The sequence below is a fragment of the Dicentrarchus labrax genome, unplaced genomic scaffold, assembly GCF_905237075.1.
Source record: "Dicentrarchus labrax unplaced genomic scaffold, dlabrax2021, whole genome shotgun sequence".
Classification (NCBI taxonomy): Eukaryota; Metazoa; Chordata; class Actinopteri; family Moronidae; genus Dicentrarchus; species Dicentrarchus labrax.
The window spans coordinates 13881189-13893907 of NW_026136710.1; the positions used below are offsets into that span (position 1 = coordinate 13881189).

At 40.3% G+C, this 12719-nt stretch overlaps 1 protein-coding gene across 1 annotated transcript in view; it reads left to right on the top strand.

Annotated features, from left to right (window-relative positions):
- sardh (sarcosine dehydrogenase) overlaps nucleotides 1–12719 on the top strand; it is a 46733-nt gene that overhangs the window by 13117 nt on the left and 20897 nt on the right. The window contains exons 10-15 of the mRNA XM_051412663.1: nucleotides 1294–1380; nucleotides 6020–6110; nucleotides 6288–6429; nucleotides 10890–10973; nucleotides 11189–11302; nucleotides 11774–11912. Coding sequence (XP_051268623.1) covers nucleotides 1294–1380; nucleotides 6020–6110; nucleotides 6288–6429; nucleotides 10890–10973; nucleotides 11189–11302; nucleotides 11774–11912 — 657 coding nt within the window. The remainder of the gene's footprint in view (nucleotides 1–1293; nucleotides 1381–6019; nucleotides 6111–6287; nucleotides 6430–10889; nucleotides 10974–11188; nucleotides 11303–11773; nucleotides 11913–12719) is intronic.

Genomic DNA, 12719 nt, shown 5'->3' on the forward strand with positions numbered 1-12719 from the left:
ACACACACACACACACACACACACACACACACACACACACACACACACACCAGTTCCACTGAAGCATACATTTTTGTAAAACTTGTGCAAGCCCTTCTTGCAAAAGTCTTATAACATTATGCATTACAGCAGGGAACAAGCAACTTTCATGACACTTCTTAAATTGGACACATTCTAATTTAAAAGTGAAATGGATCCGTATGTGAAATGTCCTATGCCCAATGTCCCATACTGCATTTGCTCATGAATACCTAAACTAGTAGGCTGTGTGTCATGTTTGTAGAGAGAGTTTGATCCCCGGCTTCCTGTCCAAGCTGTAACACGTTACCGACGTGGTTGAATGAGCCGGTCTGGAGCTGTGCAGCCTGAAAAGTTACAGTATCCAAATAGATTTTTCATCATCATCGTGTGATGCAGCTGTTTGGAGAGTCAGAAGGAATTTGTGAAGTGAAACAAATGACTGAGCTGAGCTGAAACGTACAGTTACACAAAAATATAGTCACAGATATGGATGAATGATCAGAGGAAGAGAGAAATTGAGAAGGAAATCTGAAAAAGAGGGAAGGAAACTGCAAAGCATAAACAGTAGAATTTGTGAAGTAGTGGAGATATAAAGAAAGGCAAACAATAGCATAAGTAGAGATGAGAGAGGAGAGAGGAGAGAGAGAGAGGAGAGAGAGAGAGAGAGAGAGAGAGAGAGAGAGGAGTCGAACAAAATGTGAGAAATGGAAAACGGACCATGATGGGAAGAAAAATAAATGGAGGATAAGAAAGACGGAGCTCAGAGGTAGAGGAAGCTCAGGGAGTCCAGTTGTTGTTGCGAGCCATCTCCTCACCCGTGACCTTTATTTTAAGGCTGGATTTGTTTCTTTTCAAGTGTTTTGTTTACACAATCAGTACACCGCGTTGAGCACTTTTCACTTACTTGGTCCTCAGCCGTTTCCTTGAGGAGAGAGCAGGAAGAATGCAGCAGAGATCTCAACCGTGATCAGAGTGTTATGAGTTCTACAAGTACCCTATGCCCTTCAGAGCGTAGAAAACATACAGTAGAAAGGTGTTTCACTTCAAAGAACTTGCACTTCAAAAGGTTGGTTTACCATTAAGGTCGAAATTGCAATTAAGTAGATCTGTTATAATACGTGTGTGTGTATGTGTGTGTGTGATGAGTACAGTACATCGTTCCATGCCTTCAAACCTATCTCCACATCACCATGTTAAAACCTCATGAGTCTGTCTGTCTTACATTTGTTGCCACTTTTAATCGACAAATTTTCTCTCGCTTTCCGTTCCCAGAATCATTCACAGCAGACCATAAGCCGCTGATGGGAGAAGCCCCAGAAGTCAGAGGTTTCTTCCTGGGCTGCGGCTTCAACAGTGCTGGTAAGTGCTGCAGGAATGGAAAAATCGAAGAAAGCATTAGAGAAGACAAAGAAACAAAAGAAAAGAGAGGGAGAGAAACGAGTAGCGCACAAGGATGAGAGTGGAAAGATCGCCAACATCGTAATCTTTACCTAAAACAGATGATGCATATCACTCACAGCCGTATGCTGTCAAATACTTCATGGCATAGAGCTTTCCCTTGAGGGAACCATAAAATGACAGGGCTAGAAAGGTCAACGGAATCTTACAAGAAAGTATATGGCACAATATGCAGGAAGAAAACAAACAAACAAGTAAGTAGAAATGGCCGAGGAGTGTTTTTCCTACTCCTTTGACCCGGCCATCGCCTATATCTGTGGACACTCTCAAGGCACAAATGAATAATGGAGTGCTTTTCATTTCAGGTCCATGGAGAACACACACACACACACACACACACACACACACACACACACACACACACACACACACACACACACACACACACACACACACATACAAACAGCAACCAAGTCACTCCATTACTTACTCCATTAGCTTGCCTCTGACATTAGACAGGGAGAAATGTGAGTATCTCAGCAATCTGAAAAACATAGAGAGAGGGGGCGTAAAGTGTAAAGTAATCGCTGTCAGCGTTGACAGACAGTTGAGAGAAAGCTTTTTCTGCATAAGAGCAAAAGACTACAGGGTCAAGCTCTGAAGTTGTTATGACAAGAGCTTGGGAGGTGGAGTGCTAATGAGTGAGCATATATTTTTATCAACAGTCACACACAACGCCTTCTGTTGTTTTTTTGCTTCAAAAGTGTAGGTTTTGTTGGATGCTAAGTTCTTGCAAATGGCTGAGTGGTTGTTGCTGTTCTCACTCTCTTATTCTCAAAGCACTTATGTATGAGACACTCATTCTGTCCATCAGTCTGATGGTAGGTCGGTTATAATCTTGTTATCCATCGTCAAGTTAGCAATTTATCATACTCTCCTTTCTATGGAGTTATTTTAGCGCCAACACAAATTGAACATTTCATATTCAAAACTATTACATTTTTGATTGAAAGCATCACCTTGAGCTTTGGAAAAATGTGTATTTTGCGTTATAGATTAAATGATTAATCAAAAACATAATGTACAGACAAAAAACGTTAATTAAAAAAAATCCTGGAGTCCCTTTTCAAACCATGTAAATGTTCTTTTTCTTCTACTTTATGCAAATAAAAGTGTAACATTCCTATCTGAATGGAGGTGGATAAAATATTGCAGTCACCTCGCCCTTAAGTCTGTGTTTTAAAGTGTCATGCTGTGCCCAAGCTCATTGAAATGGAACCAGTGTCACCGATGTATTGCACTAGATAATTGATAAATAGGGATTTTCCACTGATCATGCACAGCAAGGATGGCCCTAATGCCTTTGACTAGCCTGACACACAGGCATTTGTACTCTGCATGCACACACACACAAACAAAATATACTAGTTTTATCAAAGCAGGGGCTTGGTAATGTCCATTTGTCCCCATGTCGTCCTTCTTCCCTCTCTGTATGTTAGTCACTCATATCCCCCCCTTGCCCCTTTGTCCCTCTGGCAAGGGAAAAGTCTTCTGTCCATTTTATTCCGTCACACAAAAGCACATGCACACACATGAGCTCATACAGCTTATTTAGCTCAAGGCGGGGCAAGACAAGTGGGGTAATTCAGACACCACAGGGTCAAAGTTGACACATTCACATTAAGAAATCCATCATTGAGTGCTTGGTAAGCTTTTCAGCCTCCAGTTGTTCTGTTTTAGTTGTTGGAGTTCATTTTCGTTTCCAATCAGTAACTGCTTACTCTGTTGTATTTGTTGCCTAGCAACATTAAGTTACATTTCCTTTATTCTAGTCAGAACCATCAAACTCAGCTCTTAGCTTTGAGTGCATTTATTTATTGTGAGTATGGTTCTTTTATTGCTTTTAACTGCTGCACCTCTTACGCAGCTGCATCACTATCTTGCTGATAATCATAAGAATGAGCACCTTCCCAGTTATTATGGCTGTCTGAAGCTTTTTATCCCATTTTAAGACACAGAAAATTGCTTGTGTTCAAGGTAGTAAACAGTGAACTCTGAACTCTGAAATAACTGAAAAAAACACTGGGTTCAGTGGCATAATATTTTTCTAGGATAGTGACACAAATAGCAATGAGACTCATCTGCTGCAGTTTCACTGAGGTAGAAGATGAGGATAGAGAGATAAATAGAAGAGGTGGTAGTAATGGAAGGCCTAAAGAGGAGCTAGTTTGAATCCTTATAGAAAAAAGAAGGAAAAGGCAAGGACTTGACACAAATTCACCTCTTACTTAACACAGTGATCTTAATTTACAGGTGATAATATGTCCCAGCCTCTTAAATACAGTGGGTGTTACAGTATTTCAGTCACTGTAGAAGCTGGTACACTTTTGGATGGAGACCGGCCGGCATTTCCCCCAGCTTTTATGCTATGCTAAGCTAAGCTTAGCTGACTATTTTACAACTGTAGCTTTATATCAAACATGTCTCATCAATTCTCAGCTAGAAATCAAATAAGCATATATCCCAAATTGGCTTTTTATGGTCTAAAGTAGACTTATTTACGTGATGTGTTTTTTTTATTTATCTCAGGTTGTCAGGTTTGGTACCATTTTGGTCAACAGACCAAAACCTGTGTTCACCAACAGTATTTGGCAACTTGCACTGTGGCTCCAGATGCTGCACATAAGCATAAGTTAAATTATGGTGTTGTTTGAATAAGTCAACTATATTGATGCTCATAGCCAAAGTTTTGAACTTTGGACATAGTGAAGCTAGCAGTTTCCCCCTGCCACCAATCATTGTGCTGAGCTACGCTGAACAAATCCCGACTCCAGCTCCGTACTTAACATTCCGACATTAGATTGGTGAGTGCATTTTCTAAAATGTTTTTATCTATTCCTTTAGCTGTAACCTAGAATGCTTTTTAACCAAATGTAGTGCTGTTTGACCAAGGGGTCTAACTGTCTTTCTCACCTGCAAATCAAGATGCTTATTGGGCTACTATGGTGGCGAAGGGAAAAAAATGTGTATGTGTAGTTTTCTCCCTTTTTCAAAGCATGTTTTAATTGCTAGCAGCATCACTGTAAATGTCAGAAGCGAGGGAGAGAGAAAATATGTTTAAAAGAGAGGAGAGGGCCCGGTAGATAATGTCATAGAAAGGAACAAATGTTTGCAAAGCATAAACGAACAATAATAGAGCGAGATACCGATAGCGTGGTAAGTAAAGGGGAAGCACAAAGGCAATGAGGAGGTGATGATAAGATGACTGGAAGCACGAGCATGAGGGTTCACAAGCCGATACACGCTCACACATCAGCGCGGTTATCTCGGGTGACATTTGTCAGCGCCACCGTGCCTTGCTGGTTGTCTCCACATTGTCTAGTACAAACTCCATCATACCCCAACCACCCTCCTTTCCTCTGTCTCTCCACCCCTTGCTCCAATCCATCCATCCATCCCGCCATTCAAACACCAACCCCAGGCTTGGCCCAAAGTGACACTGCAGAAGAGTGAAGCAGTGAGAGATGGAGGGAGAGGGGATGCCGTGAGAGATGGTGATTGAGGGATGGAGCACGAATGCAAGGACACACTGCTCGTGCTGCTGCATAGTGATGTATCAGAGTGTGTATATGTACACACACATACACACACACACACACACACACACACACACACACACACACACACACACACACAATGTATGCAAATTACCAGCAACACAAGAAGGGGGTTGGTAAAAGGGAACAGCTCATTAACCCAGCAGTTTTGGGACTGGATGGATAAAATATTGAATTGTCAGTGTTGAAATAAATAGAATGCTGCAGCCGTTGGGTGCAGCTGATGAGGTCATATTGCTCAGGGGCAGCTGTGAGCAAGGGTCAAATGACGGAACAAAGGTCAAAACAATCCTCTGTAGGTCATATGACATATAGAGGCTGTAGCAGAGGACAGAAACTGCTCTTCTCTTCTCCAAATTAATGAGACGAACTCGCAGTCCTCTAGACAGGCCATCAGTGAGGAGGAGTGGAGAGAGGTCCTGTTTTTTGTTCAGATTTTCCACTGTGATTTCCCAACTAGTGCTTGTGCAACTGTGGACCCAGAAATGTGTTAGGTTTGGATAAAAAGAACTGTCATCATTTTCATCATAAGTTAGATTTTGATTATTTTTTGTTAGTTTCTGAATAATTTAATTTATAAAATATCACAAAATAGTGAAACAGGCCCATCTTCATTTTTCTTTTGATAATCAGTCCAAAATTGTGCTGTCACCTTGGCCTCTGGGAGTTTTTTCAATGGGCATTTTTCTCTCTTGTCTGACATTTCATCGACTAAACTATGAATCAAAGACAGACTTATTGATAATGAAAATAAATGTTGCAACTCTAAACCAAAGCCTGAAGATATTCCGTTTCAGTTTGTATATAAAGATTAGATACAAAGCAAATCCTCACATTCAAGAGGAATGGATATAACCAGCACATTTACCATGTTTTAATAAATGACTCCAGCAGTAGTTTATGTGATTTCTGTAAGAAACTGAATGTGATTACGAGATGCTGTTCATGACAGTTTCCATCTCCTGTATGTGTGTTTCTGTCAGGTATGATGCTGGGAGGTGGTTGTGGTAGAGAGCTGGCTCACTGGATCATACATGGGCGCCCTGAGAAGGATATGTATGGTTACGACATCAGGTACATCAGTGCACACAAAGTATTTGAGCAGTGGCAGCAAGTGACATAGGTGTGGTGCCACCCTACAAAGCAGAACGTGGTTTTAAGGGTCCGATTGGCAATTTATTAAAGGGCGGCAGGAACCAGAATAACTATGAAGTTTTAATGAAGTCTGAATGATTGTGACTTACTTCTCAGACGTTTCCATCACTCGCTGACAGACAACCAACGCTGGATCCGAGAGAGGAGCCACGAGTCTTACGCCAAGAACTACTCTGTGGTGTTCCCCTTTGATGAACCACTGGCCAGCCGAAACATGAGGAAGGATCCCTTCCATCAGGTAGATTAGCGGGTTTGATCTCCAGTGTAGGCATTTAAGTTGAGGCCCCGCAGGTTTTATTGGCAAAGAAATTGCTCTTTTTTTGCATCTGGACTTGTAACCAATAGATGATAGAAAACAAGAATGAAATTAACTATAAAAAGATTACTAATGAATTTGATCACATTTTATACTTCTATACAAGTTTTTCATATTTTTGGAGAATATTGTCAGACTGTAAAATTAGAAAAACAAATTCACAATTCAAGGACAGCATGCAAAAACACAGTGTACCTTCAGTTCAGTGTTATGAGGAAATCAACCAAAAACAGCAACAGTGTTCTCCTGTCCCCAAAGGTTAGAAGACCATATTCTATTTTTCCAAGATTATTTATTTATTTTCCACATTTTTCCTTTTATTTTACAGTACCACCTTGGCTTTAGTAAAGCACCTTAAGTTAGTTTGGCTTTTTTTTGTCAAAAAGTGTAGGCAGTGTTGTGTACCCCTCAGGATTTAGACTGGCAGACACCTTTTGGCTTTTGCGTAGCTGAGGGGAAACGTTCTGGACTGGTATCGACAAGCTTTCCTAACATAGATGAAACCTGTTCACCTCTCTGAGCCACAGGAGCTTCTCTACTGCCATTATCTGACCAGATAACTTGAAAACTTCATATATTTTTAGAGGTTGTATGAGTCACTGTTTTTCTCCTATACTTTTCAGATTTTTGTCCTTCAGCCATTCATTCCACTCATTCTTTTAGTTTTTTTCCCCCATGATTGTACCATTACCTTCACATATCTGTTTCTCATGTGGTATTCTCTCTTTTGGACATCCTCCCTAACACAATTTCCTCTTTTATTCATCCTGTTATTTATACTGGATGTCAGTCTCTCCTTTTCTCTCTTCCTCTGGTTCGCACACTCTTTGTTCTTGCTACAATCTGTACTTTGTGTGACAGAAAAAGCGTTGCCGCTGTTTCGTTCCCTCTATTAACCTCATTAACCTCAGCATCTGATTGGATAATTGAGACAGTAACATGGTGATAGAGCAAATCAACATATAAATAATGCTGCTGAAAAGCCCAGGTTGTGCTGGCTCGAACGCTGAATAGAGTGCACTTAAGTTGTAAATAGGAATGTAGAACCGGCTGTGTGTGTGCTTTCATGTCTTCTCATTGAATATTTTGCCATGCTAGTCTTGAAGTACTGGTAATACAAGTGTGAAGATGCAAAAAATCATTTGTCAAACTGACTCCATCTCTCTCAGTATGTTTATCTCTCTGTCACCCCTTTCTGTCTCCCCCTCTCTCTCTTTCTTCTCCTGTGTTCTCCACTCAAATTTAGAGGCAAATAGCTGATTCAGACTCAGGCAGACAGCAGTTAGCAGTGTAACTTATCCCCAGCAGCTACATTTATTAATGCGATCCGTGCCAACATGGCTATAAATGATACACTTAGTTTAAGTCTCGGATGTCTTTCAGCTTTCTTTCTCTCCGTAGCCCAACACAAACCCTTAATGGGCCTTGCCACCATATTTTATGCATTAATGACCCACTTAGCCTTGCTTTCCTGTTCCAGGCTTCATTTACCTTTTAACTGTTGCAATTTCTACCCCCGCTCATGCATGCAGGCATTCTTTCAGAAAAGATTACTGTCACACAAAATTGCATTAGCAATGTTTTCAATGTATTTTATAGATCATGTCTACTGCTTTCTTAGAGCTTGTTTTATTTAGCTTTCCTGACATCCTTACATTTTTAAAAGATTTTGTACAGAATGAGCAAAGTCATTAAGGTGTGCTAACTTTTTAAAAATATTTTTCAGTTAGTGTCCTATGTGTCCTCACACATTTTTACATATTCAAGAAAAATTTATTTACACTTTGGATCAATTAAATCAAAAATGTGATTTAAATATATTTTGTTATGCAAATAGTGTAACTTTTTTAATACTTAATGAGCATAATCAGCTCATTTGCATTTTTCTCAGTTTCTCTCTTCACTTTCTATCACTTATTCTTTCTGAGCTATACACATGGTAGGAAGACCTTGGTTACTGTGTATTATGGTGATACATTACAACAATTTTAAGATTTGTTTTGGATTAAAATTTGTGTTAAATCAGTTTTATACTGATCTGCTCCTTTTTTTTTTTTTTTTTTTTTTTAATCCCCCAAACTATGAGCATTTCTTGTACCGTAACAAAAAGCTCAGTTTATTACTCCTTTGCAAAAGGCAGTTTGTTAATTTTTAACGGGTATGGCCTAATGGGAGCAGGTTACTTAAAAGAGCTTTTTTTTTTTAAGTAACCTGTTATATAAGCTGTATAGTTTAGAGAATATTATAGATCCACGATGACAGAAGGGCAGGACTGAGAGTTAAAGGCGCAATTACAAATGCTACTATTTCAGCACCACGGACAGCGGCATGGATTTATTAATACACAGCACAGTTACTTAGCTACCGATATTTCAGAGCGATGATTGGGCCATTTAAGTTGAACTAACCTCAGTCAGATAAAGGATCAATGAGTTCATAACCCAAGTTAGACGTTATGATGTTCCTGACCTTTGCTTGAGGAAATTCTTCTGTTTTTAGAGCATGCAATGTGAAATTACTTTTCTCTGACTCACTTATTTCTCCGACTGCTGTCCCTCGTCTCTTCCCTGTGTGTGTATCTCACTCACTGACTCGAGTCGTAATGCTTATTTGAATGGACAGATTTTCCGAGTAGCATCACGTGAGATCATTTACAGCACCTGCAGCTGGTCTGTGAATTTCCTGGGCCATTAAACCAGTGCTGTAAAGGCTAGAAAAGCTGCGCAGCTCAAAATAGAAACACCCCATCGAAATTGAATGATTGTCAGTAATTTATTGATTATAGATCCGGGTTGGGATGGGATGGCATCTGGGTCCAGACCCAGACTGCGGTCCACCAATTTGTGTTCTTTGTATTTGGGGATGGAGAGGGGAAGTGGCAAGTTATCAAGGGTGATGGCAAAAAGCAGTTTTATCACATCCAGGTAGATGTTAGATGTGTTGCTAGCAACAGATAGAAATTGATACATGAAAAATGGCACAACATTATTCGTCATGGCCAGATTTTGCTGCACTTTTGTGTTCCAGTACGGTGTAAAATGTCCTCACAAATATTTATAGACCTCTTGTAATTTGGGATCTCTTTGGGAAATATTTATATAGCCTCTATGTGTCATTGCCATTACGAAATGTAACACCCATTGCTGACGGACACTAGATTGTGTCAGCATGCAGTGTTATTTTCAGACGGCTGTGGCAAATCTAATGTCCTGTTGTACAACACTACAAGACGTAAATCCTTTCACCTTTTTCCAGCCAGGTCAGGTGTGATTATGTTATTTTCAGTATTTTGTATGGTACCAGATTATATGTTAGCAGTGAAAAGACACAAATAGCTGCTCTCAGGTAGACAGACTTGAAGACTCGAAGGAGAGCACAGTCCCTGTGAGACTGGGTTGGTCCAGCCCTTTTCTGCACGCCCATTAGACCCCTGCTAATCACTCGTCGAGGGCCATCACCTAGCAACTAGCTTTCCTGCTGATGGAGAGCCTCAGATAAATGTAGGGGTGGCAGAGAGAAGAAGAAAAAACACCTAAAAAGTCTAATTATTATTTTTAAAAAGAGCTTCTGTTCACCATACTGGCTCTTGCTCCTAATCACGACTGAATGTGTTATAGCTGAGAGGTACTTCAGGAGTTTGATCATCCAAGGAAGCTGTCCCTGTGCAAATAATGGGACTTTCTACTTTTAGGAGGCAACACAAGATTATTTCAGAGCACAAACAGGCCATCTCTGACACTGCTGCTTACACGTTTTCTCCACCTCGGTAGCACGGATGGTAAATATAGCATGGTGTGGGAAGTTTTGGCAAGAGACAGCTAGCTGCCTGCTAGGAAGAGAGCATAGCAGAACATACCTACCAACTGTGGGCGACTGTCAGTTTTAACAAGGAGGATGGTAAGCGCTGAAATATCTTATTTCAACGCTGGTCAAGAATTAACAAGTGCACTGTATTTGCAACTGTTGGTGCTAAAAGAGGGTTTCTACCATCACTTCTGTTTGATTGATCTGTTAGATATAATGTTTGCTAGCAAGTTTCCAATAATAACTTCATTAAATCATGATATGTTGCTGTTGTAGTTAGAGCTTGTTCTGCCACCCCCAAAATCAATTAGTGCTGCTTAAATACTTAAAAAAAAATAAAAAAATACAGCAGCTATGATTTGTTTTATTCTTCGATAATGAAGAGTGAAGTTGCTGAATATCAAAATAATGCTGTGAATATATGCTTTTAATTAAAATCCAAAACATCCCCATTTTATAACTTTGGCATATGTTTTTGTGCAATGATTCCAAAATGAACACTGAATAATAAACCTTATCAGCGGCTTTTTCTCGCTGTGCTGATTTTATCTCTTTGTTTGTGTGATTATTTGTCGTAGGTGCTGACGGAACAGGGCTGTGTTTTCCAGGAGAGACATGGCTGGGAGAGACCTGGCTGGTTCAACAAAAGCAAGCCCGCTCCTGTGAGACACACTCTTACACTACGTACATACTGTATATACTGTACACAAGCGCATGCACGGAAGTGATTTATCTACATATACATATTGACAAAGGGCACTTGGAAAGACAAGAACAATTAAGATGCTATTTTTTCACACTTTGTTCCTCTCTTGTACTTGGAAACACTGATAATTGGTTAGCCTCTAACTATTTGTTTGTCTTTATTATCGCAAAGGTTAAAGACTATGATTACTATGGGGCTTATGACATTAAGAAGAATGTGAACTACAAATACAACGAATTGCTGGGCAAGGAGTACACCTTTGACTTCCCTCCACATCATGACGTGGTAAGGTACTAAGTGTAAAATTGAGTGTGTTATTCAGCAGAACAATGTTATTAAATTGCATGCAACTTCCTGTTTTGTCAAAGCAGTATGGGCCAAACAACTCGCCAGTTGAGTATAAATACACTTTGAAGGCTCCCATAAGGAAAGAGAACATGTGTCCTCAAGGGAAATAACAATCATGGACAAATGAGAGTGATGGAAGTACAGTCAGTGAGGTTTATGGGGCATAAAGTGCTTATCAAACTAACTCAGCAGCTCAGAGGACACACCACAAGGGGAGAATCAGCCACCTTGACGTCAGAACTTCTTTATTACTGCTCCCCTTTTCACAGCTGTTTCCTTCAAGGATCTGGCTCCAGATATAAATACAGTCATCTAGTCATGTTTGGCAAAGAGAGGAAGACACTTTCATTTAATTTCAGGGTCTTCGTTAATTGGATGTGTGTGTTTGTTTGTTTATTTTAAATGCAGATTAAGAGCGAGTGCCTCTCATGTAGAAACGGTGTGGCCGTGTTTGACATGTCCTACTTTGGAAAGTTCTATCTCACTGGACCAGATGCCAAGAAGGCGGCTGATTGGCTGTTCACAGCTGATGTCAACAAGAAGCCAGGTCAGTCTGCTGCAGCAAGAACACACACACAGACACCTACACACACGCACACAAATGCACAGGCAGATGGGAGAGAAGATTGACAGAATGAAGAGGGCAGATACATGGATAGAGGGATGAAACAAGATGCCAACACATGAGCAAAACATTCCATTCTTCTACAAAATCTGAAAATATCACTAACACTAACTGCCAGTAAAAAAGTCTCTTAGAGGTTCTGTTGAAAGTGGTGACAAGGGAGTCTGCACTGCCAGATTTTATTTTATTTTTTATCAGCAAACCGACAGGTACGCCTTTTTTCTGCAGTGACAGGTGTGTACAGATGTGAAAATGGGCAGAGCTCCAAATGCTCTGATATTCTTTTTCTCCACTTTCCTTACAGTCATACTTCAACTGTCAGTTTCCACTGCTGAACAGAATAGATCGCCTCTGTGTTGACAGCAATATCCTCTCAGAAACTGAAATCTGTCATCCGACCTTTTTAGGTCTGATTTTTGGCGACTCCCACTGGTACCACCCCACAGATCTGACCCATGGGCACTGAACGGTTGGACTGAACGCAACACACAGACTGCACTAGTTTTTAAACAAATAATAACTTTTACTGTTAGAATAATTTGAAACAAATACTGTACGTCTACCCACGTAAGCTTTGAGTGGGAACTCCACAATGAAGGTCAGTTTACTAGTCAAAAGCACTGCTTAGCACTGCTTTGCCTATAAAAACAGGCTTATAATGCTTCATGTGTTACCAAAGTGGATGTGTGTCATATACCAGGCAGGGTGGGTCTAATGAAAAGATGCAAT